Source organism: Cariama cristata, unplaced genomic scaffold (genome assembly GCF_000690535.1).
Source record: "Cariama cristata isolate BGI_N322 unplaced genomic scaffold, ASM69053v1 scaffold21289, whole genome shotgun sequence".
Classification (NCBI taxonomy): domain Eukaryota; kingdom Metazoa; phylum Chordata; class Aves; order Cariamiformes; family Cariamidae; genus Cariama; species Cariama cristata.
Genome location: NW_009635525.1, coordinates 4,920 through 31,011, shown reverse-complemented (window position 1 = coordinate 31,011; position 26,092 = coordinate 4,920). Strand labels below are relative to the sequence as shown.

At 35.5% G+C, this 26,092-nt stretch overlaps 1 protein-coding gene across 1 annotated transcript in view; it reads right to left on the bottom strand.

Annotated features, from left to right (window-relative positions):
- CEP135 (centrosomal protein 135kDa) overlaps positions 1-25,320 on the bottom strand; it is a 34,644-nt gene extending 9,324 nt beyond the window's left edge. Inside the window, exons 1-19 of the mRNA XM_009707592.1 lie at positions 25,208-25,320; positions 23,826-24,016; positions 23,144-23,311; positions 21,589-21,730; positions 19,743-19,827; positions 18,658-18,786; positions 16,734-16,949; positions 16,088-16,153; positions 14,960-15,110; positions 13,757-13,950; positions 13,134-13,277; positions 12,418-12,561; positions 10,137-10,214; positions 9,822-9,973; positions 7,607-7,722; positions 7,382-7,536; positions 6,835-6,890; positions 5,626-5,794; positions 1,739-1,849 (exon numbers count right to left, since the gene is read on the bottom strand). Coding sequence (XP_009705894.1) covers positions 1,739-1,849; positions 5,626-5,794; positions 6,835-6,890; positions 7,382-7,536; positions 7,607-7,722; positions 9,822-9,973; positions 10,137-10,214; positions 12,418-12,561; positions 13,134-13,277; positions 13,757-13,950; positions 14,960-15,110; positions 16,088-16,153; positions 16,734-16,949; positions 18,658-18,786; positions 19,743-19,827; positions 21,589-21,730; positions 23,144-23,311; positions 23,826-24,016; positions 25,208-25,320 — 2,580 coding nt within the window. The remainder of the gene's footprint in view (positions 1-1,738; positions 1,850-5,625; positions 5,795-6,834; positions 6,891-7,381; positions 7,537-7,606; positions 7,723-9,821; positions 9,974-10,136; positions 10,215-12,417; positions 12,562-13,133; positions 13,278-13,756; positions 13,951-14,959; positions 15,111-16,087; positions 16,154-16,733; positions 16,950-18,657; positions 18,787-19,742; positions 19,828-21,588; positions 21,731-23,143; positions 23,312-23,825; positions 24,017-25,207) is intronic.
- Between the last annotated feature and the right edge of the window lie 772 nt (positions 25,321-26,092).

The following is a 26,092-nucleotide window of genomic DNA, read 5'->3' as shown; positions in this document are numbered from 1 at the left end:
GAAGTAGGTCTTTCTCCATTTTCTTAATCCCACTATCTGGCAATTACTAAAGGGCATCATCCCTTTTGCAAATCCAAATAGTGAATAAATACAGGCATTCAGTTTTATTAAATGGAAGCATTCACATTTAGCAGTTGTTAATGAGTTTCAAGGATCCCAGGGGAGGGGTTATTTTGGATCTCCCTGCATTGTCAAGAGTCACATTACTGAGATGTACTGATCTTAGTGCTGCCCTTTCCAAGAAATTCCAGCAGGGATGCATTTTCAGCTCTTTTACTTACTGCACTCTTACAAATATTTATATTACAGCAGCGCCTGCAAGACTGATAACCTATTCGGGCATATACACCTAAGTGGTCTATCATAAAAGTACAAAACTGCAAGCTTTAGTGCTTACAAGTTATGCAGTGATAGAACAAATGTTGCTTGTGAATTTTCATTTGGCCCAACTGCAACTGCATATTATAAGGCAGTGACTAATTTTTCTTCTTTATTTATCTCCATTCCCTTCTTCCCTTGTTCATGTAATGTGCAGAGGGATAAGCATGTTGCTAGTATGAATCAGATTTATCTAATGAGGAAGGCTACCATTTTTGAAATTCCTTCTGTGTCTCCTGCAGAACTTGGAAGGTGCAGACAGAATGAGGCAGGGCATGAGGAAACAGAAACTCATGATTAAGCAAGTGAACACTGTGCAGAAAAGTAAATCCTCATCTCCACAGGCAACATCCAGATGTAATACTAGACAAATCCCTGACCAACCTTTCGTAATTGGTCACTGGCTGTATATTCTACAGCTTCTTGGTACCTGACTTGAATAACTGGATTCTCATTTGCCAAAGATGTGGCAACATCTGTAGCTGAAGCACTTTGGACATATGATATATTATAAAATTCTTAAAAACTAAACTTCAGGTGTTTTAAATTGAGAGTTCTAAGCTAACATACTATTGACCTTAATTTTTTCTCTACGCTTCAGTTTCTACATGTAAAAAGTGGTTGAATTTACATGCATTCATCTGGACATGCAAGTCAAAAGTCAGATCAAAACTCATTCTTTCCTATTCACATAATAAATTTGCCAGTTCATGTTGTCTTGACATAAATTCTATTTGTTTTAAATGATTATAAGTTTTAATACACACACGTCACACTTTTGAATCCAAGTATCAGGATAAAATATATTTAACAAGCGCACTGTTTTGCCCGTACAGCAAAAACTCTGAACTCTTATAATTTATAGAGAAAACATTTAAATGTGCTTTTTGTACACTTTCCTGCAGAACTACATATAAATTTTCTCTTTTTAAAAAGCATAAAATATTAAAAATCATCATATAAGCTGTTTGTTGCCTACAATCATGAAATAGTACCAGAAATTTTACTAGTTGCCTTGTCAAAACTCTAAAAGCAAAACAACATTCAAACATGATTTGTTTGTCATTCTCCAGTGTTATGGCCAACTGAAACATAATCAATGAAATTGTGATGTGCCAGAATTTATCAGTGCTTCAGATTTAACAAGGTTTTATATGAATCCACTAGTAGCTTGAAACACTGCAGAGGAAAGAAGGAAAAAAAAAAAAAAAAAAAGAAGGAAATGGGACAGGCAGGTAAAACGGGACCTAAACCACACATTTCTTCATTTGTTTATTGTATCCTAATGAAAATGTGTTATACTCTAAAACCAATGGGTTTACTGAAAACAGTAATGATTGCCTACAGATTATACTTTTACCTTTGAAGCCATCAAGGTCTCAAATCTGGAAACTTTATTTATATAATTATGAACCCTGGTTTTCATTTCTTCTTTTTCACGTATTGCATCTTCAAGCTCAGTACTGATAGCCTAAAGAGATTGCATAAAGGCAAAACAGTGCATCACAGTAAATTAATCACTATACATTACTGTATCAGACTAAATCAAAGTAATTGCATATGCCTTAGTTTTATTCTATTCTACTTTCAAGTAATATAGTCAAAACCATTTGTGATTTTGTGCTGGTTTTGGCTGGGATAGAGTTAATTTTCTTCACAGTAGCTGGTATGGGGCTATGTTTTGGATTTGTGCTGGAAACGTCGTTGATAATTCAGGGATTTTTAGTTATTGCTGAGCAGGGCTTACACAGAGTGAAGGCATTTTCTGCTCCTCACCCCACCCCACCAGCGAGGAGGCTGGGGGTGCACAAGGAGTTGGGAGGGGACACAGCCAGGACAGCTGACCCCAACTGACCCAAGCGATATCCCATACCATATGTTGTCATGTTCAGTGTATTCAGTTGGGGGAGAAAGAAGGAAGGGGGAATGTTTGGAGTTACAGTGTTTTGTCTTCCCAAGTAACCATTATGGATGATGGAGCCCTGCTTTCCTGGAGATGGTTGAACACCTGCCTGCCCATGGGAAGTGCTGAATGAATTCCGTGCTTTGCTTTGCTTGTGTGCGTGGCTTTTGCTTTACCTATTAAACTGTCTTTATCTCAATCCATGAGTTTTCTCACTTTTACCCTTCTGATTCTCTCCCCGATCCCACCAGGGGGGAGTGAGCGAGGGCTGTGTGGTGCTTAGTTGCCGGCTGGGATTAAACCATGACAGATTTGTAGGGTTCAGAAATATCCCCTATCACCTTAGATGCACCAAAGGGTTTTCCAGGCAAGAATAATCACATAAACCAATGAATATCATACCAGCTCATAAAATCTGCAGCTTCCCTGATGACACACCCTACTGATTTTTGGAAAATTCAACATACAGATGTTTGGGAGGTGGGATTTGTCTAGCATTAAGATTCACTAACCCTGAGTGAAAGAAAGTTTTGTGTCATTAGAAAGTCAACTTTATAACAAAAGAATATTTATTTTAAAGTAGAATTGCAAGAGAAAATAACTAAATGCATCATTAAGATCATATTTAGACATCAAAAATGCACCATGGAATTTGTTTGAGATGTTGGAACTGCTAACTCTGGCCCTCTCAGGTTCAGCCCTCACCTTTCTATGAGTCCTCGAGCCCAGACAGACAAAAAGGCAGGTATCTTCTTCTCTCCCCACTGTCAAATGTGGGGGAAATAGAGGATATTGCCTTATTTCTTTCCTTTCTTTTTGTGGTATAGTAATATTCATTAATGGCAGCCTTTTTACTGTTATGTCTTACTTAGCATATGCTGAAATCAGTCTGCCTGTCTTTGTGGTAGCCTTCCCAAGCACATTGGGAAACCTTTAGTCATCACATTATGATAATATTTAATACTTCATCTTATTAGATACCTGTGAATGACATCTCTAATTTCAATAATACACCCACATATCTATGTATTGTACCACAAGTTTTGCAAGAACTATTCGGGTTATTAGATCACTTAAAACATCTTGTTATATTGTACTTTTTAGCTTCAGACTTAGCCAGGTTGACTGAGGGGAACTGAAATAAATGGTTTAGCTAACAAGGCCTTGATTATTTTTAGTGTTGGCATTTACAGTGAATTTGTATCTCAGCATCAAAATTGTACAAGGCATTTGAACCTCATGATGAGCTGCAATAGTTGTATTTGCTATATAAATTGAATGTAATGAGTTGCAACAAAATTCTGGGCTAACTCTTTAAGTCACATTCATATATTCTCTACATAGCCTTCTAACATTTAGAGCAAAAAAAAATGGCACTTACCCTATAAAACACTGGACATTTTTGTTATATATTGTCCATACACACATTCTATTGTACAGCAACATCGATCTCATGCCCTTGGAGCTGGAAGGCTTTTGGTCAGCAGCAACCAGCTGGTGCATAAAACCAACTCATTATTCCTCAAATTATGTGAGGGATTAACAAGACTGAATGCATTTCAGGCTCTCCAAGCCATGGATCCCAGACCAAGAGAATTCCAAGGAAGAAGAGATGGAGCAGTGATGATTGGGAAGAGTGGAAATGGACACATACTATCTAAGTCCCTTATGCTCTTGAAAGAACGAGCCTTACACACCAGTGGCTGGTTTAACTTGCAGATCCCTGGAGAACATCCCAAGATGAAGATGCCACAAGAATAATAATGATAATAATCAAACAGTTTAAGTCACTGAATCTCTAAATTGTTTCTGTCTTGCAAAATTTTTAAACTACACCATCAACTTGAGATAACTCATCTTTCAGTAAAATATTCAATGATACCCCATGGAAATAGGTAATTCCTCAAGGCATTAAAGACTTTATTTCAACTTTGATTCTGTAACCGACATAAGTTTAAGTCGTGCCTTTATAGCATGCACTTTACAAGGAAATGTATTTAGCCATCAACAGCTGAGAGGGACTGTACACCTCCCACTTGGAAAGCTGACGGTGAATACACATGAACCAGCCCATGAGTCTGCTGGGCAATCATAATCCACTTCCCACCTGCTTTTTGACCTAAAGCTACTGACTGACTAGCTGTTAGCAAGGAGGTACATTATGAGTCTAAACCACTAGAGAGCTAAGGAAAGATGAAATCATATAAAACTAATACAAATAAAAATACGTAACATAAAACTCTGCAAGCAGTCAAATAAAGTACCTGAACAGAATCTTCACAAAAAAACAAACTCACACACAAAAAAAGCTGCAATATACTGCTGAACCCTAAGATACAACCTCACCATGACACCTACCTTACCAATGAAAAGACAATACAAGAAGAACATTTCTCCAGGGAAATAGACGGCATCTTTGAATTCACCATCTAAAACCCCCCCACAACCTTAACACAATGGAAAGGGAACCACTCCTATTCCTATCAACTGTGCATTCTTATCCATTCCTGAAATCAGGAAACAAATTCAGACTATTCAGGACTATCATACCTTTACAATAAGTTTTCTTCAATCCCTCTTGTCTTGTAGTTTTTAAACCCTCTTGTATTTTCTCACCCAACATTAACCTTTTCCAGTTCATCAGTGAAAGCCAAGTTCCTGCAGAGCAACACACATGAATGGCAACTAACCTTGCCAGAACTGGAAATAAAAAACCTGCCAATACCTCTTTATAGACACTATTACCAAGGCTCACAGAACACAAACATTAAAATCTACATTCCAAAACATTCTAATGTCAAAACGTGGCATATCTCATTCAGTACATCCAACACTTCATGGAAACTAGATGGATGAAACTGATGAATTGCTATGCACCAGAATGAATTCAAACGTGCTAGCAATCTCCTCCCTCTCTCTCTCACTTTCACCTGACTAATAACCTGATATCTGCTTTTGTGATTTCTTGCTCTCTCTCAATAATCCCTGTTCCACAGACAATAAAACCCGATTTTTACCAACTAAATACCAACTACCACGTGATATAGTCAATTAAGCAAATATCATTATAATATAAACGATTATGTCCTTCATTTATTTAGATTTCTTTTTTAATCTGGGGAAGGGTGACTAAACTAAAAGCTTGTCTATTTCTCCCCCACTGTATTGACTACGCTTAAGTATCTAAAGTAATTGCTTTTACAATTTCTGCCCAGCCATTTTTAATATCCCAGTGTTCAAGAAATACCAAATCAAAATTGAAGATATAGCGGGTTTGATGTACCATTTTATGTAAGCAAGCAATAAATACTTTAATACTTCAGTATTACATACTGCCTTCATACCTGGTTTTCTCTGGCCATTGTAGCTAGGTCATCTTGCAGTCGTCTGTTTTCTTTCAAGGCCATTTCTTTTACTCTTCCTGTTTCTGCAAGCTCTACATGGGATGCATCAAGCTGGTGATGTAAGCTAGATATCTCACGGTCTTTGTTGCTCAGCATGTCCTTCATCTGGCTATCAAGTAAAAATCTTATTTAAATTGTCCCTTCTTATACTATACCACATATTGCTGAAAACGATCAGACATGGAGACTGGATATGCAAAAGTTTGTTGGTTTTTTTTTTAAAAAGGTAGAATTCTTGCTCTCTGGAGGCTGACAAACTAAGTCTAAATATAAACATAAGCTAAGGATGTAAAAAGTCACTATCCACAAATAAAATGGAATTAATTTTCAACTTTGAAGTTGTATTGGGTAAGATGTATCTTATGTAAACAGCAATTACAGATACTTATGTTTATCTGTGTTTGGTAGTGGTTACAGTATGTTAGCCATTGCATGTTTTATAAAGGAAGAAGACAGCTTACACTTGAAAGACAACAATCAAAAGAGTAAGGAAGAGATTAAACAAAAAAGTAGAAGCATAAACATGTGAATTTAAGTAAACTTTTGCATTATTTTTTTGCCACAGATGCTTCATGCATCAATGTACCAAATATTCAGTTACACTGGTCTTCAGATGTCTAAATATTACTGTTTAAATATTTTCTTTTAAAAAGCTATAGCTTTAAAAGTCATGCTTGAAAAGAGGCAAAAAGAAAAGATCAGAAAAAGCCCAGCTAAAAACTGCATAAATATATTTCAATTAAGACTGTACTAGTAGCTTAAGCTGGAAGAATCAGCTTGCCAATAATTAAGAGTTTAGCTTTGAGTTTTACCTGGGTCAATCTAATAATATCTAGTGGAGTCCTTAGAATACTAAAAAGCTACTTCTTAACTGAGAATTAAGAAATGTTACCAATTTAGGAAAATAAATATAGACAAACAATTGTTAATGGCTGTCTTAACAGTGTCTTAGCAGCTTGCAATATAATTGCAGGGGAAGCCTCTTCAAAAGTTGTGTACATCTTTCTCAACACATTACAGTCTTTTACTTGACTTAAACAGAATTAACTTTAGTTATTAACCAAAATAACTAAAATAGCCATTGACTTTCACTTTAAAACCACTAGATAAAATAAAACCACTGAAGAAGGCATCCTAGTCTTTACTTACTCTGTTGAAGACTCCAGCTCAGAGAGAGTTACACGTAAATGAGTAATTGTTTTTTCCTATGAAATAAAAGCAAAAGTTGTATTAGGTATTATTATATTGCAACGTAACAGGGTATTTCAAGTTAAAGAACTTTACATTTAAACCTTTATTTTAACCCTTCATCAATAAGTAATTGCATCTTTGCACGTTCAAATTTCCAAGCTTCTCTTTACTGAGAAAGGATTGTCTTGCCATCAAAAAAGATGGAAGTCAGCTATAGATTCTATCACCTCAGGCTAGAAGCTTATATCTCAATAAATACCTCCAAGTGCAAAATGCAAAAAATACTTTATTTTCTTGGAGTGTTTAGGGAATACACTAACAATCATAATTAAAATGCTATTGAGTTGGCAAATGACTCTTTGTATTGGCTAGGTCCGAACATAATGTTTATTGGATGCCTAGAGCTCTGCACAGGCTTTGTCATCAAGGCAAAATATCTCCCTAAAACATAACTGCTTTAAAAATGCCCAGATGGACTGCAAAGTAGTATTTTTACTGCACATACCTTGTTAGCTAAGTTGTCATCTAAGCATGCAATTCTTTCTGTTTTTGCATCTACGGTTTCTTGAAGACTGTCCTTTTCTTTGTCCAAAACAGTAATAGTACTTCTAAGCACATTGACTGCTTCGTCCTGTGAAGTGCTCCTCTGGTTTAACCTATCTATAAGTAAAACAATAAGTACTTTCTATTTTAAAAACAGGAAATAAGCATAGAAATAACTAGTGATTACCTATTTTCTCCTCTAGCTTTACAACTACTTCTTGAGCTGACTGCAGTTCATCCTTTTTGAGGGACAATCGGTGCTGTAAATCTTCAACAGACCTCTGGAGTTGGTCATTTAAGAGCCTGGAAAATCAGTATACAAGTGAAAGAAGTTTGAGACCTATTCAGGGTCATCAACTTATGGCTCTTAAGCTGCTTGAAGTGCTGGAACAGTTCCAGCGTAACTGCATGATAGGGTTGTGTCACACCAACCAGCAGCACAGGGTTGTGTCATACTAACCAGTTCTCTCCCTCCCTTTCTGGGAGAGAGGGGACTATTAATGATTGCTGAGGCCAACACCACTTGGTTGCTCTGGACCCCTGCAGCAAGTCCACCTCAACACCATTCCAAAATGGAGCAATGGAACCTTGGTGGAAGCACCATGATAATCTGAAACATTCACTTCCTCTGATTTCTGCTACTCTTTATCATGTAAGTCCTGTTACTTGTGTTTTCTGACTCTTTGCTCTATAAACATTTTGATACGTAGCTCATAGCAGTGATTATCAGCCACACCACATTTTAGGAAGCAATCAAATTAACAGCTACAGTTCTGATCCTATGTTCAAGAAACTCAGAGACTGAAAGGTATATGACACCATCTACCTACACAGTTGTTCTGCTTAGCAAGAAATATCAGTGACTTAGGCAAAAAAAATGCAAGATGAAACTCCAAAGTAATTAAACAGATTATTTACAAAACGTATCAGGAAATAAAAATCCCTCTGACATAGGATCCCACAAAAGCTAGAGAAGGTTTTGATTTAAAAAAACCCACAGACCAATCCAGAATACAGCATGTCTGCAGACAAAGATTGCTCTCACTTAGAGTGAAACTTTAGAGAGAAAAAAAAAAGGGGGAGAGGCCCAAACACAGCTATAACAAATTGCCACCATGCACAAAGTAGAACCAAATGCTGAAATGACTGTAGCCTTACTCCTTATCTACTCCTTTTTACAATATCAATGCCTTCCACTAAAATTATAAGGAAATTAATAAGACATTTTACTTTTATGAATGTTGTCAAAATTTTACCAACAAATACACTGCTTGTTTTACTAACAGCCGCCTTTGTGCAATGGGGAGCATTAGATGAACTCCAAGGCCTGCTTCTCAGCTTCAGTTCTTCAGTTATCCACCCTGCTACTGCACAGTTATACAGTGCAGTATCGTACTGTTATACAATGCAGTATAGTACTGTTCAGGTGGGGTGGGTATGTGTGAACCACAGACCCTGGTTTCCCTTGTCAAACGTCCAAAAGACCTCATCTACAGCATTATCTATCCTGTAGTGATCTCTTATATCACAGGCTCTCATTTCCACCTAAACCAAATACTAGATTTCGAAATTTCTGCCCAGATTTATTCAATACTCTATTTCCACTTTCTCTAAGCCTCCTTCTTTCTCCACCACATTTAGATAGCTGATGGGAGCTCTTTTAGAAAAGAAATTTAAAAGAGTGCAGCAGAGATCTTGGAAGTTTAAATGGGCCTTAAAAATACATGGGTATATTTGATCCTCCAGTTCTGAGCAAGTTGGTCTAATTCCCACACACTGTGTCTATGGATTGTAAGATGTCAACTCGCAAAACTGTAGTATTGGTGTGATAGTATTAGCACATATGATATGTATGATAGACTGTGACACAAGAAAAACAGCTCAAGTAAAATGCCATTACAGAATGACTCTCTGTAAACCACTCAATTCTGGAATATCAATGCCTAATGCTTGGCATAAAATTTTCAGTATTACTGACAACTCTGTAAAACTGGCACAATTTGGTCCTCCTGCTGCAGTTTGCAAAGGCATTTGTCTTCCTTTTAACAAACAGCATTTGGAAATCCTTTTAGAAGTTTTCTGCTCTGCTACATTCATAAGCAGAGAACATGGTTGTTAGAGAAAATAATTACAGAAGGAAGAGAACATTTTCATTCACATTTAGCCATAAAAATTGTCAGTATATCTGGTCATCAAATAAGTCCAGGAGGAGCTTGCTGTGAAACACCACCACAGCACTTTACTTACTCATATTTACTTTTCCTTAAAAAAAAAGCAGTACTAAGTGATTTTGAAAATATTTTATGGTCTTTCCCAGGAACCTAACTCTGCTATATGGTCATAGAACAGACAAAATTATGTTAGCATCTGTGAAAGATCACCACATTTTGTATTAGACTTACTGAAGTGAGCAAATCTCAGTTTTAAATTGAGAAGAATCATCAGTTGTCTGGGCAAGTTTACTGGACTTCAATTTTAATTCATTTTCCAAAGAGTTTATTCTTTCTTTCAGGACAGAGACTGTAGTCTTTAATTCACACCTTTCCATCTCAAACTGCAATTTAAAAAAAATAACCAAACATGTTATTGTTGTAGAAAGCTATCACAACTTGGCTCTTAAACAAATTTAAGTTGAAAACAGCAAACAAAATTAATTGCTTGAAAAGTTCATCCTATTTGAGAAGTAATAAAAGCTTACTTCCTAAAAATGCACTTACTCCTTGAATATTATTCTCCAGTTCTGAAATATCATGCTGCATCTTTGATTTTTCAAGGTTAGCTGCTTCTTGCTGAATCTGAGAGAAATATAGAATTACATGTAATAAGGTACACATTTTTAGATTTGACCGTAGAAATTTAAGCTTAATGCTTAAGAAAACATTGCTCTACATTCTTAGATGAATTACCAAACACAAAGTTCTCTCTATAAAACTACAGAGCATTAGCTGAAAATACACCACTGCAGGTCAATATAACATCACTGAGTTTGGTTTTGGGTTTTGGTTGTTGGGGTTTTTTTTGTTTTTTTGAAGTATATTTCTATTTGACCCCAACCAAATTAGTATTTGTGAGTTGTTGTAGACAGAATACTGAGCTACAGGGCAATATGAAAGGTTGCAAGCATGTATAGCTTAGTGTCCCAAGATGTTTGAAATTAATTTCTGAAAATACCAATAATATGAAATTCAAGACAGATTGCAAAGCTAACTGGTCTTTCTCCAAGTCTATGAAGATTTTTTTAAAATTTGTCTGTTGTCTGACTTTGGTGTGTAAGTGTAGTGAAATTATTAAACAAACTGTCAAACTTCCTAGAAATGCCTGAGATAAGTGTTTTTGTGTAGGTATTTCAGTGGCACACATACAAAATGTTAGTAGTCACCTACAAGAAGAAAGGATGGAGCTGGAACCAGATCTCTTGCAGTGCATTGACATGCTTTAAGCAAAGAGGTCAGAGTTACTGCCACTACATTCAGATAAACTACAGTTCTTTATTTTTGTGGTGGTAAATCAAACCATGGAAACATTCATAGTACAGTCAGTCTTGACATATGTTGTCTTTGCATCAGTTCATTAATACGATTTTAAATTTCTGAGTTTTCAGGACATTTTTAAAACCTGTATAAATTATATTAATGACCCAATAAAGAAGTCAGGGAAATCCCACTGAAACCATATGCTCTTGACTATAACCAAATAAGACATTAATGCACATTAATACCAGACATCAAAAGGTCAAAGTAGCAGGAAAATTATTGCATTAACAAACATTTTTTTAAATGTTAAAAATAGTGAAGCTTGGATTGCTACGAATTTATGTTCAGTTAAAATATACTTATATATATTTAAAATATACTCTTCTACAAAATTCAACAATAACTAAAGATTAGTTAATATGAAAAAAGTCCATAAAGTCTCCAGTTTGTGGGATAAGAACCATATGTGACTGTGACAGTGTGCTCCCCTCACCTTTTTTTTTGCTTAAGCAATAGCCACCAGTGGCAGTCATGATGGCTACATCTGGCTTAAGTTGCACTCTGGGGAGACAGACAACAACAGCTAAGGGCTAAAAATCTTGGCTAGTTGAGCATGTGTCAACCCAAAATACGGCTAGTATGCAAATATGACCATACGTCAATCATCTTGCTCCATAAATAGTGGACAGCCCAGGGTCTGTTGAGCTCTCCTGGATGGCAGGGGGCTGCATGCCAGGATCTTCCCTTGAGTAGGGACATCTCTCAAGGTTACTCCTTGAGGTTTAGAAAATTCTTATCACGTCAGATACTCGGTAAGTGAATTTGGAATAAGAACGCTGAAACTTTGAAACCTTAGATAAATGATATAAAGGATTGATTGTGCATATATAATCCTCTAGACATAAACTGTTGACCAAGTCTGGGACTAAGTCTGGATCCAGCTGCACCTAAACGCCCCTCTGAGAAGGAGTTCAGAACACAAGGGTGTCTTTTCTGAACCTCATAATTCAACGGCAGGGTCTCCCTGACAGTTTTGTTTGACCTTGTCCTCTATGCAGTAAAGGCTCGAGTGTACCTTGCCATTGAATCTTGTTAAACCACTGTCACATTTACCATTGAACTTCGTTAATCACTGTCTTACATCAATAAAACATATTGTTGCTTCTCTCTTGCAAGTGAAGTGCATGACTCCTTCCATGGCAGTGACGCACAAGCATCTTCAAAGTAGTGCATACACACAAAATACTCTGTGGTTGGGCCTCTAGGTTCTTCACACAAGGTGATGCCATGCTTGCCCCTCAGACACTTAAAGCATGATCATCTCCCCCTATCTCCACCTAGGAAGTGAGTTTACAAGGCTAATTCAGACGATTCATCAATTTCTCGCAAGTGAGTTTGAAAACAGGTAAGTTCAAAAGTTACTGAAAAGGGGAACAGCCAGCCAGCCAGACACAAACACGGCATTACTGTATAAGCCTTCCCTATATGCCACCTCACTGTAAGCAATGAAGCTAGAAAAGCTCACCTTTAATTTTTCTCTGAGGCTTTCTTTTTCTGCCATTAGTCTTCTAAAGTCAGTTAGTGCAATGTCTCTTTCTTCTTCCATGTGACTTTGAGAAACTAAACTATGTTTTGCTTCTCTTCTCATCCTGTTCAATTCGCCCTGAGACTTTAAAAGATTATAATTTGTTAGCATAAGTGGATTTCAATTAATGTAGTGTATACACTAACAAAAAAATTTTAAATGCTGTTATTACAATAAAAGTGCTATTATAGTCTTATTTTCCCTAGATAACTAAAATACATTCCCTAAATCATGCAGTGGCATGACAACTTATGCTACTGACATACTCATCATCCTTTTCCTGTTCCAAGTATAGCCTAACTTCACTCTGTTTTCTTATCAGTTAACTACTACGTCTTCCTTGCTTTCTAGTCTGTGTCCTTACCCAACTTTCTCTTGCATTCTATTGATTTTTTTTTTCCTGACCTTTCTCATTTCCGAATGGCAGTACAGCAAGTTATAATGTCTTTGAAGTTAATACACTAACTTTGGAATACATAAGTTTATTAATAAAGTAATAAAAATAGGTATATATTTTATTATTCTTGGTTGTATTCTAGTAGGTCTATTTTCCTCAAGTTCTATTATAGAGAGAAGTTTTTCCATTTTAAATAATCAACAGTGTAACAAGTCTTAATTGGTTATTTCAATGTCGATTATAAACAATCTCTTCTTACCTGCTCATAAAGAACATTTAATCTATCTCTTTCTGCAGTCAATAATTTGACATTGGATTGAATTTCTATCATGTGTTTTTCAAATCTATCTAACATGGACCGTAGCTCATCTCTTTCTCCGGTGATCAACCTAAGATCCTCACTCTGCAAAGTGATTAATAAAATTTATGTTAAAATATGCTAATTAAAATATTTGGATAATTAATACAAAAAAAGAACGAACTCATGCTACTAGTAATATGTGAAAAATACATACATAATGAATTTTAATTGCAAGAAAAAGCCTGTTATTGGTGGTATAATTTGAACAATAAGAACTAACTGTTAAGGAGAAAAAGCAAAACAGCTAATAGTCAAGATTTCAACCTTTTTCTGTTTATCATCTAGTTCTATTTATCTCAAACAAATTGATTAATATTAATCAATACGTTACTGTAAAATGTAGATAGGAAAATAAAATGCAAGTTCACTGGAGTTTCTCAGTTAATTTTTTATGTTAAGAATGTAATTAAAAAATTACTACAGTCATTTACTGCTACTGAATTTGAAAATATATTTGATAGCTCCTTAAATGGTTCTGCAGTATCTCCATTTTCAGCTAGTCTTGACAGCAGGAACTTTACCTTCTCTGGAGTCCTACGGCTTGGGCTAGGCCTTCTTTTTATCATTTTCTGAAGATATTCCAATTCTCGCTTATAATAATCTCTGTCATCTTCTAAAGTCTTTACAAATGCATCTAGACGAGATGGAGATTTGTCTCCTAGGGCTATACCATATTCTAATCTCATTCTTTCTATTTCTAGGACAAGTTCTCGTTCTGCAGAAAAAGAAATAAAAACAGCTCTATAGGAACCTCATGAATTTCCACAAAGCCATTTGCATTTGTGATGGACTAATTATCAGCAACTGTCTGGGCAGCAAATCTGCTGAAAAGGATGTAGGAGTCCTGGCTGACAGTAGGCTAAACATGAGTGAATAGCGTGCTTTGGAATCAATAGAGGCTTAACAATGTATTGGGCTGTATCAAGAGAGACGCACACTGAGGGATGTGATTATTCCCTTTACTTAGCACTCTTAGATCGCATTTGCAATACTGTGTTAAGTTTTGTCCCCCCTAGGACATGAAAGATGTTGATAAACTTGAGTGAGTCCAGGGGAGGCCCGCCAAGTTGGTCAGGGAGCAGAATACTTGCCCTGTGGGGAATGGCTGAGGGAACTGGGCTTGCTCAGCCTGGAGAAGAGCTGGGGACCCAAGAGCAGACTGACAATACCAAGAAGGGGTTATAGATGACACGAAGGCAGTTTCTTCACAGAGGTGCACAGTAGGTAAACAAGGAACAACGGTGATTAATTGCTACAGGCAATTACAAGCAATACAGGGAAAAAATTTTTTAGTCTGAGGATAAATAGACATGGGAATTGGTTGCTTAGAGATGTTGTGGAATCTCCATTCCTGGAGGTTTTCAAAATCCTACTGAATAAAGCTCTCAAGAAACACAATCTGAATTCACTCACTCAGAAAAACAGAGAATAAAAACAGTTTTGGACAAAAGAAGTTATTTTGTATGAAACTGCCATAGTATTAATATTAGGACGTCCTGTGGATTCACAGTAAAAAGCTCAACTTTCAGTTCTCACATACAGAATGAAAACATGTTTCCATGACAAAAGTTTTCACTTCAATTCTGACTGAAGACTGGCAGTCGTCTTTTAGTTTACATATATTAAATCTTTTAGTATTAGTAACAGTATCTTAACTAGGTAAGGTTTTCTATTTCAAAAATGATATGAAGATAATTTACAGGAGTCTACATTTGATGATTCACCTTTTATTTCTAAGTTCTCTGTTTTTTCTCTCAGCCTTTGCTTCTCTTGTTCAAGCTGGTTTAACAACAGTTCAAGATTCTCTTTATCATCTGCTTTTCCAAAGAGTTCTTCACTCAGTCTCTCGTTCTCCCTACGACATGAGCACAACTCCTAAAGTAACAAGTATTATTACAAAAATTAGAAGTGCCAATAGAGACATTTGGAAAAAATTATTTAACATTTTGTTAAACTTTTAATATTCAACACTGTTTACTTCTGTTTAACCTGGATGTTATATGCTTTAACATTTGTTATAGGCTGTCATTGGTTTTATACTACATTTTTATTAAATCAAATTAAACATTACTTTTAACACAGTTTGCAATCAGTAACAAGCAAGATTAATCCTTGTTTAATTCAAGAAACAAACCGGAAGGATAGTAGGATACAAACATGGAAAAAAGTAATAGCTAAAGCAAGAAATAATTTTTAGTGGCATTTAGTAGCACTGTCAGTATTAAAGTACATCACAATATGGCATCTCACTCAACCCAACCCTGCAGCTAATCAAATGTTATTTGGCATGTCTTTCCTATAATCTTGTGCCTTTAAATTGAAATATTTTTATATTTTCAAGTTCACTAGGAATACTAAAACAAAACACTGTATTCAAGTAATACACAACTTGCTATATGCTGGAAAGAGTTTGGTCTTCAAGGAACTAATACTGATGTTTTTCATCTGGGCTACTATGCTTTGTTTCTAAGTGAGCCAGGTATTGCATAATTATTCACATGCAATAAAGAGATAAAGTAGTTTCTAAATGAAAAAAATCCTCCAGGATGTCATAACTTGTTTGTGGTAAAAATGGTTATGTCATGGAAATTACAACTTCAGATAGCAGAAATAAGGAAACATGCAATAAGAACATAGTCAACCATACTGTCTACAGAGGTTTCTTTCAGTTTAGTTTTGCAACAATATGATGTAGCTTCTTTAGCTCTTTCATTTATTAATTAGTGATCTATTACAATAGAGTTTTGGGGTACTATAAAAGTTCTCTTGTTAATTTTTATAATAAATGAAAGAATCATGTGGATGACAGTATAAAAATGCTACAAACAAGAACTGAAAGTATTTTTACTTACTGACTTAAGCTTTGTTATTGTTTCTTCAAGGTTCTGTATTTCACTGTGTTTTCTTTCAATTTCTTTCTATCAACCAAAATTAACCTATATGTTAAAAGTTACATATTCAAAATGACAACAACTCCTTTGTTACAAAAAAATTAAGGAAACAGACTATTTTTGTAATAAATAAAGTATAATTAGTTCCTTGTAATCTGCCAAATTTTAAGTAGTAAATCTCCTATGAACTGAAAGCACAAAAAATGTGTGGTATACATATCCATGCTCTTTTGGAACACAACAAGTAAATAGATCATTGCATGATTCCTCATAGAAAAAAAACCTCCAAACACAAGCATCACTATTGCAATTATCTATTACCTATCAATAGTTTTAAGTATCTCAGAATTTATTTTCGTACTAAGCTAACAGAAGAAGGAAGACAGACTGCCTCAACTAAACTCATCTCACCTAATACAGTAAAGAGACAAAATTGCTGTGATTAATCATCTTTTAGCGAGAAATTCTGTATAATATTAAGTAAACTGGAAAAAAAATCTTTTTAAATCTTCCTTTACAAGCCAATAGGTCATTTGTTGCAATTAAAAGATACAAAGCCAGGTAAGAGCCGAGCAGATCCTTCACACTGTAACATGTTAGTGATTACCTTTGCTTCTCCTATTTCCTTATCTGCAGTCTTGAGCACAATTTCCTTGTGTCTTTCCAACTGCTGTGCCAAGTGGTCTATTTCATTCAGTTCTTGACATAGTTCCTCATTTTTATTGCTTAAATGCACTACCTCACTAGTCACATTTTGTTTAGTGTCCAAGAGGTCTTGAATGCGTTTTTCAAGTTCTTTGTTTGTTTGCTGAAGATATTCAACCTGAAAGATATTATTCATTAAAATATTAATATGTATTGTTAAACTAGGTAGCAAAAGTTCCTCTCAATCTTCTGAAATATAGTATCTCTATATCCATAGTACAAAACAGACATCCTGTTAAAAATGGCAAGATTTTATACTTTTAGAACTTAATCCTTATCACCATAAAAAACAATTATTTTACAAAATTGCAAGGTGAAGGAATTCATTACTACACTGTTCTTTATCTAGTCTCCAAAACCTGAGGTTTATTCTAAAAACAAAGCACTGAAAAGCAGAGATCTGTATAGAAGCCTGTCTTGGGCATCAGTCCAGTAGACCCAGTGTACTGAGTTTCCCTAAATTTCACAACATATGAAGACACATTCTTCTCTCCAACTTTGTAGTATATTTGCTAGGCTTAGTCTCACTGTTACTCCTTCATGAAAGTGAAGCTTTACAGATCAGATTCCCAAAACCTATCTTGCCCCCAACATAACTCAGCACCTTAAACGCAACATCCTCAGAAATCCTGCTCTAGAGACATTATTTTTCCCACTACACCTTTCCCTGAGAGTAAAAGGAAGAAAGGCAGGGATGTAGAGTAAGAATAAAAAAATATACACAATAAGTTACACTACCCAGGAAAATGGGAGCCTGGAGTATCTTGAAAGATTCAAGATAACAGAGGTGCTCCACTTTCATCTCCACACAACTTTCCTCAGAACTCCAGAAGAAGTATTACTGTAGACACAGAAGAAAGTCTGAGCCCTCTCATAGTCACAAGTGCTACTACATAGAGATACCCATCCATTTATTGTCAGAGAATAAAAGTGATACATTGGCACTGGGCCTGAGTGAATAGTCTTGATGGCCCAAAACTAGCTTTATGCAGCTCTGGGCTCACTCTCTGTACAATCAATTTGTGTTCAGCATGACTTACTAATTCAGGATGACTGAACGCAGCTGTACTGCTTCCAAGTCATAGCTCATTCTGTCTTTCTGCAGCACTGAACCTAAGTTCTGCAACATGGCTCTCATGCCACTGTACATCATGCACAATCAGTATACAAAACGTTTAACTCAGTTGGAGAAACAGAGAATTGATGGTATAAATCCAGAGACGGGCTTTACTTGATCTGTACTCCAGCCTGTCTTTTTTTTTTTTTTTTAATCCTCATTCTGAGACCAATATTGAATGCATACTGATATGCACAATAAACACAAACATCTTTATCCTAAGCTTATCCTTCCCTTGCAAGTCTATGTTGGAGTAAAGTTGGGGACCATTTGAATTCAATAAGGAAGATTGCCTGCTATCTTATGAGATTATCCACAGGCCTACTTCTTATCATAAGTACATACACCATTGTCAGTTCCTAAAACATAAATTGTATGTACCAAAAAAAAAAAATTTAAAAAAAAAAGTATTTTCAAGCTTGATGAAAACAGTGTATCATACATAAATTTTCTGAATACTCTCAGATTACCATTACCATGTACAGATGTGAGTTTATAGAATTCTTTACCAAAACGATTCTAACAGACTTTTGAAACAAGGAATGAAATTTCATTAGACAAGAAACACTGCCACCTAAAAAGCAAAGCAAGTTAAATGGACTGATTTTATATCTAATAGTCATTTTTTTAAATAGCTAGAAGTTTTGTGGGGTTTTTTTAGATTGCTAGTATTTTAGTTTTGACTAAACAACAGTAATAAATCCATTACCTGCATATTCAAATGGGCAATAAGCTTCTCATTACTTTTACTTCTCGATTCCAGAGAGATAACTTCATGAGACCGCCCACCATCCAATGCTAGGACCAGACGCTCTATTTCTTTGTCTCTTAGTTCAACCTTTGAGGGAGGGAAAAAACGCTCTTTGGTATCTTCTATACCATTTAATAGAATCTTTGTTCAAATAAACACCTACATAATATTCAGTAAAAACATATGCACCTAATAATTCAATTTTTATCTTGAATATCCCTTTATTCTGGATTTTTCTGAAAAAAATGATTTATCTGAAGGAAAAATAAATTAATCAAATAGAATTTGTGGAAAAAAAAAACTGAAACAATTCCTACTAGATTATATTCTTGAAGAGAAACCAACAATTTAATTTAAAGTGAATGAATGTTGCAAATTAACCATTTGAGACTAGCATTTAAATATTAGGGAAAAAGCTTTTAAATTAGCTAATTCATTGACTATTTTAGTCACTGAAAAACAGGGAATACTGGAAAAGGAAAACCAAGTTGTGAACAAAAAAAAAAGATGGTATCCACTAATCCCCAGATATTGAAAGACATAACAACATATGAATAACTGATGCAATTCCCTCACTTAAAGATTATACATATCTTATCAATCTACTCTAATTAAAATGTCGTAAAATCTGTTCTTCATAAATTAACTTTCAAAAATTAAAAATTCAAAAAATGTAACCAGTCCAAACAGTGAAAAAAATTATCCTAAGATATCTGTAGATCAAATTACTATTTTGGACCAGTTAATACTTCTGCATTAAAAAAACCCTAGACAGACACAAATTCTACTTACGGTCATCAAGTTTAGCTTATTTAATGCAATTCTAGTACACAAAATATATCAGTAAAGGCAACAGGCAAGTATTTTATCATTGCTGCTGTCTCCAAAAGTAAAGAGAAATAGCTCAACGTAGGCAAGTTAGAATCATTCTATTTCACAAGCCCTACAATGCTTTCTCAATAAGGTTAAAACACAAATGATAATCAAGGTCATTGCAACGGCTACTACAACCACATAATAATTAAAAAAATCTGTAAACAGACCTGTTTGCTATAATTTTTCATTCCACGTTCAGATATCTCCAGTTTTTCCTGTAGCTCTGTTATTTCTGACTGAAGTTCATGAATTCTGAAATGTAGCATTATACTATTTATGTGGATTCATGGAAGAATCATATGTACACAACATTTCAATGTTAGTATTTTCTCTCTGCTCCTGACCATAAATATTGCACAAAAAAATAGTTTTGTTCCTACAAAATATTAATGCAGAGGCTGTTGTTTGAGATATTGTAGCAGGTTGACTTTGGCTGGCTGCCAGACTCCCACCCAGCTGCTCTCTCACTCCCCCACCTCAACAAGATGGGGGAGAAAATATGATTTAAAAGCTCGTGGGTCAAGATAAAGACAGGGAGATCATTTACTAATTACCGTCACACACAACACAGACTTGACTTGGGGAAGATTAATTTATTTTATTGTCAATTAAAAAGAGTAGGATGGTGAGAAACAAAGACAAACTAAAACCACCTTCCTCCCACCCTCTGCTTTTTCCCAAGCTCAATTTCACTGCTTCATTTCCAACTCTTATACCTGCCCCCTACCCAAAGTGGTGCAGCAAGGATGAGGAATGGGAGCTGCGGTGAGTTCCTAACACTCTGTAACACTTTGGCTTTGCCGCTCCTTCCTCCTCACACTGTTCCCCTGTTCCAGCGTGAGGTCCCTCCCACAGGATACAGTTCTTCACAAACTGCTCCAGCATGGGTCATCTCCACATGGTACAGTCCTTCAGGAACAGACTGCTCCAGCGTGGGTACCTCATGGACCACAGCTCCTGCCAGAAAACCTGCTCCTGCGTGGGCTCCTCTCCATGAGCTGCAGTTCCTGCCAGAAGCCTTCTCCATGGGCTGCAGTGTGGGTATCTGCTCTGATGCGGTGCTCTCCACAGGCTGCACGGACAACCTGCATCACCATGGTCTTCTCCATGGGCTGCAGCTTCCTTCAGGGTATATCCCCTTGCTCCAGCATGGGGTCCTCCATGGGCTGCAGTGTGGGTATCTGCTCTGATGCGGTGCTCTCCACAGGCTGCACGGACAACCTGCATCACCATGGTCTTCTCCATGGGCTGCAGGAGAATCTCTGCTCCAGTGCCTGAAGCACCTCCTCCTCCTTCACTGACCTGGGTATCCGCAGGGTTGTTTCTCTCATATTTTTCTTACTCCTCCCTCTGACTGCTGCTGCACAGCATTGGTTTTTACTTTTTTTTAAATACATTTTACCCTTTCTTAAATACAGCTTGGCTGATGGGCTCAGCTGTGACCTGTGGTGGGTCTGTTTTGAAGCCAGGTGGAACTGGCTGTGTCCAGCAGAGGGTAGCTGCTGGTCTCTTCTCAGAGAGGCCACCCCTGCAGTTCCCTCACTGCCAACACCTTGCCATCTAAAATCTCTACAGACATATTCTAAATAGGAAAAAAGAATTGACTTGAACCTTTCATAATACAGGTTCCCAAGCCAAAAACAGTATTACAAAAATTAAGAATATTTTAGTCTTCCAAAATAAATAGGAAACATCAGTTTACTCCTATGTAGAACCTTACACCTAGGTTTTTCCAGAATACACAATCTAAAATCAGGTAAAACAATAAAACCAGTATAGAAATCTTAAGATAAATCCTTTAAGGAAATAAGTGGCTTATCCATTGCAACTTTGTCACAGGCAACACTGTCAATCACTAAGCAAAATCCTATTTAAGAACTATAGTGTTCTTAAAACATCATAAATACCATTTTGTTTGAGGCAAATTTGAAAGGCGGAAGGAGGGTGGGGGTTGGAAAATCACTGCAGATATTTCACACCCGTACTTCAAAATGTAAAAGTTCTTTAGATTACCGATTATCAGCCACCTGAAGAAGGTCTGCAATATAAGGGTCCTCTGGCTGAGGAACTGGATAGGCACTAACACCTGATGGGGGAACAGGCTGGTCTATCTGCATGCGTTGACGTCTGAAGGGAATGCTTCTTTTTCTGCCACCTGAAAGCCCAAACCCAAAGGCCTATTACTTGGAGTCAGAGCAAGGCAGTCATCTTCTTGAATACAAAATGAAATGTCCTATTTATTCCACTGCTACTGAACCAGCACATTTCATCATTTAAATCTCACTGTAATAAGCTGATAAAATTTGTACATTCTAGACAACACCATTCTTGCAGGTTAGTATCAGCTTTGTCAAAGTTCACTTTTATAATAAGGAAACATGCAAAGTTCAGTATAAGTAATTTTCCCCAGTGTTTAAGACCCTAAATATTCTACAGCTCAAATTTGTTGAATCTGTAAATGATTTACCTTACTAAAAAAAGCTAAATCAAAACATCACAAAAGACATTTTGTTTTCACATTTAATTATTTTATGACTGAACTAACCTCTGCATTGTTTAGTAATTTTTTTCTTTCTATCCTATTGTCATTTCAGTGAATGAATATCATAAGCCTATCAAGCAGAGTAGGTTATTTGCTTGCATGGTAACATTGTATTAAAAACAAAGCAAAACATATTATTATTTCCAGAGAGGAAAATTACTGTTTGTCACATGATTAAATAAGAACATACAATATTTGATGACATAGTATGAAAAATCCCAGAAGACTGGTGACCAAGGGGCAAGTACACAGAAAGACAGACAAAAGTGCAACATGGCATCTTTGAAGTGAAGGACACAAAGTGCAGAAAGGTGTGGAAAAATAGAGAGGAATTTTAATTTCAACTAATTACCTATTAATTTCCCTCAGATGCCAAAATTACATAGGTAATTCAATGACTGGAAAGAAAAGACAATCTCAAATTTTCACAAATTACTTCTCGCTATTTCCCTTAGCTTGAAAAAGAAAATTAAGAAAAAAGAAACCCTGGAGAAAGAAATTAACCTGAAAGTAACGTCCAGAACATATTAAGTTATCAAAAGACCCTTTAAATACTGTAAGTTTTCAGAGGGTTGGAATATTTGTTTGTAGACATATTTTGCATCTTCCTACTTTTAGATCTTGGTTACAAAAAACTGAATTAGTCACACATCATCAGTTAGCTGTCAAAAAGATTTGAGTGTCAAACAACCTACCTCTGACTAAATTAGATGCAGCACTAAAAAAATAAAAATAGCTGTTGATTAACAGTGATTTCCAGTCACATTTTAATTTAATAGTCTTCTATTGCATCTAAGTTTGTACTCAAATTTGTCTCTAACACAAGTGATGTGCTAATGAAACTTCTTCCACACAGAGAAAAAGACTGAATTTGGAGCCAAAACTTTCAAAGTTAATGTTATTCTATTGGATAGTTATTTTACCGTAGAAACTTCTCTTCCTAGAGGAAAAAAAAAAAGATTATGTTCTGAAGACCCAAAAAAAGCCCAGAGAAAAGTTAAAATATCTGTGATTATTTACACTCACCCGGTGTTTGCACGACTGCTTGCAGATTCTTCTCCTGAAGCTGCTGAATTTTTTCAGTCTTGGCTTTGTTCTCTTTTTCCAGCATTTTAATTTTATGTACATATTGGTTATTCAGAAATTTCAAGTCAGCTGTTTCATGTTCAACCCTCCTTAAGGAGGCTTTCAGATCTTCCAAGGGAGAGAAAAAGCAATATTATCTTTCTTATTCATTATTATTTTTCCTAGTAGCACCGAAATAGGCACAAAGAAAATCCTATATTCTTTTTCCATAACATGAAATTTTCAAATACACATACGTATGTGTAAATGTATACACACACAAACACAAAAAAATATATATTTATATGTGTTATACAAATAAAACCACTTTGTAGAATAAAGGCATATTTAATAGCAGTATTTCACTTTAAATTAAAAAGTAGCAGTTCAAGTATGAAAGTATATATTAAAAAGTTCTAACATTTTCATGTTTGATTAAAACAATGATTTGCAGGACCTCAGAAGCTTTTTAACTACAAAAGAAAAGTCTGCACATAAGCCTTAATTCATTAAAGGCACCAAAGTCAATGACCACTCACACTCACTTATAAGTACAGATAAACGAATCTGTGGATCAAGGATTTGGCCACAATTTTATTTTGTCACAGAAGGATTAAAAAAAGTATCATAATTTTTATATTACCTTTAACATGACGATCAGATTGCTCTTTCAGTTTTAATAATTCTAAATGTAGTTCATTATTTTCCCTGGTAAGTTTAGAATTCTCTACTTTATAAGGTTCCAAAATAGCATCATAATTGCTGCATTCTTTTTCAGTTTTTCCAGCAGATAACTTTGCACTGCGCAAGCTCTCAGTTGTATGAACTAGGTCACTAGAATAAAGGAGCATCAGATGTGAAAAATGTTATCAGCCTTTACACTGCAGATGCGAATATTTATTATGACCTAAGAAACAAAACCCTTTCCCTGAGACCATGTTAACTGTAGAACAAATGGGTTCAAAGAAAGGCAAAGAGAACATTCATGTAAGAAAAACTGAAAGACAGGAATCATTCACCAAAAAAAAGTAAATAGGAAAGGACAGAACAAATATGAAAAATAAACATTTAGAAAGCATATCAGGAGTTTACATCTGATAATTCAATAAACCCTCTTTTCTACATAAAGTGAGATATTCAGAATTGGCAAGATGATTTTTTCCTCCAAGCGCTACATAAGTTGTAGCGCTATTTACCACAGAAGAAACTTGAAGTAAAGAATTTAAAAGGCCAGAAAGTTACTAGTAGTTATATGGAGATCAGAAGCTCCATAAAAGAAATTAGTGGTAAGTAGTTATAAACGTTTTTGTGAAAATTATATCAAAGTCAGTGATCAAGAGATTAAACCTGTTAGACACCAGAATGAGACTTAATGTTGAAGGCAGATTACTCCACATCTGCCTACCTACAGTTGTTCTATCTGTATTAAATACTATGGAGCAACAGAACCAGAATGCCTGCATTTGCATGTTTAGTCAAATATAACTGGATTACTATGGAAATTACTATGTTCATAATCACATCAAAGCCATAAAATGGCAGATACGTTAAGTCAGTCACCTGAAAATTTGTTTTTCTTCTGTTACGTGTCCTGTAAAAGCTGCAGAGATAGCAAATTTAAACTTCCTCAAAGAGACCATTAAAATAAAACATTCATAGCTCTGTTTTTAAGTCACAGTACAGACAACAGGGATAATTTTTTATACAACCAGTTATAAGAGTGTGTCCTTTAAGCACACATCAATAGTGACTATTCTTGGCTCTCTTAGGAGGTTAGAAAAGTTGAATTTTCCTAGACCGTAAATCCTCAGAAACAATTCTACTGAATTAAATGAAACCTTAAGATGTTCTCATCACTTAAGCAAACCCATTGGACTTCATCATACACAGGAACTGAATATTAGTTCTGAAATAACATCGCTTGAAAATAATCTTCAGACTAAGCACTCTCCCTTAATATGTCAAAAATGAAACAATACCTACTATACGATTACTATGTTTTTTAATTAATCTCCTTTTGAATACCTAAAAAGCTTTTCCACCAAAGGTAAACTCTCCAATCCCAATGGTTGCCGATAGCCCAGTTGATCTAGACGTTTCCTCAGATTAATGAACCTTCGCTCTGCAGTTGTGGTCATTGTCAATACACCTCCAAAACAGCTTTTGTCACAGTCAAGAAAAATAGGACACCTGCAAAACATGGTCTGTTACAGCATTTGTGCTTTAAAGAAGGAATAATGCAGAAAAAACATTTTTTTGGTGTAGGAAATACTGTGCATAAGCATGTCCTTAAAATTTAAGTAAACCAAAAGAGAATCATAGAGCAAATAAAAATTTTTAAACACATATATATCTATTTCTTTAAAAAAGAAATATTTGCCTTGGCAGTTAGTTTTCTCTTTCCTAACATCTTAGAGTACAAAAATAATTTCTTCTCTCCACTATGTAAGAAGTGAACTCTGAAAAGCTCTTTCTGTGGAAAAACTAAGAAGTAGATTCAGATTTTTTTGAATCATAGTCATCATGGTATCTTCCACAATGCAAATTGACAGATTATTTTCAAAAACCCCACATACTTTTTTATTTTGTATATAAATCTTACTTTCAAAGTTTACAAGGCAATACTTAACATATGCCAACCATTTGTAAAATTCCATAAAACTTATAAAGTTTTAAAGACAGATTAACTTTTTTCTATGAGGGAAAACAGGAAAGAAAAAAAACACCGGCGTACTATAGTCCTACCTGCATTGTTTTCTGGAAAATACAGTTCAAGGATCAGAGTTTTTTTTTTTTCTTTTGACTGATTAGTTATCTTTTTATTACTAACCTGATCTAAAAGGGGCTAGATCAGCATTACTGTATCTGAATCCAGATGAGAATTTTGGTTTTGCCATGTACATTTGAGGG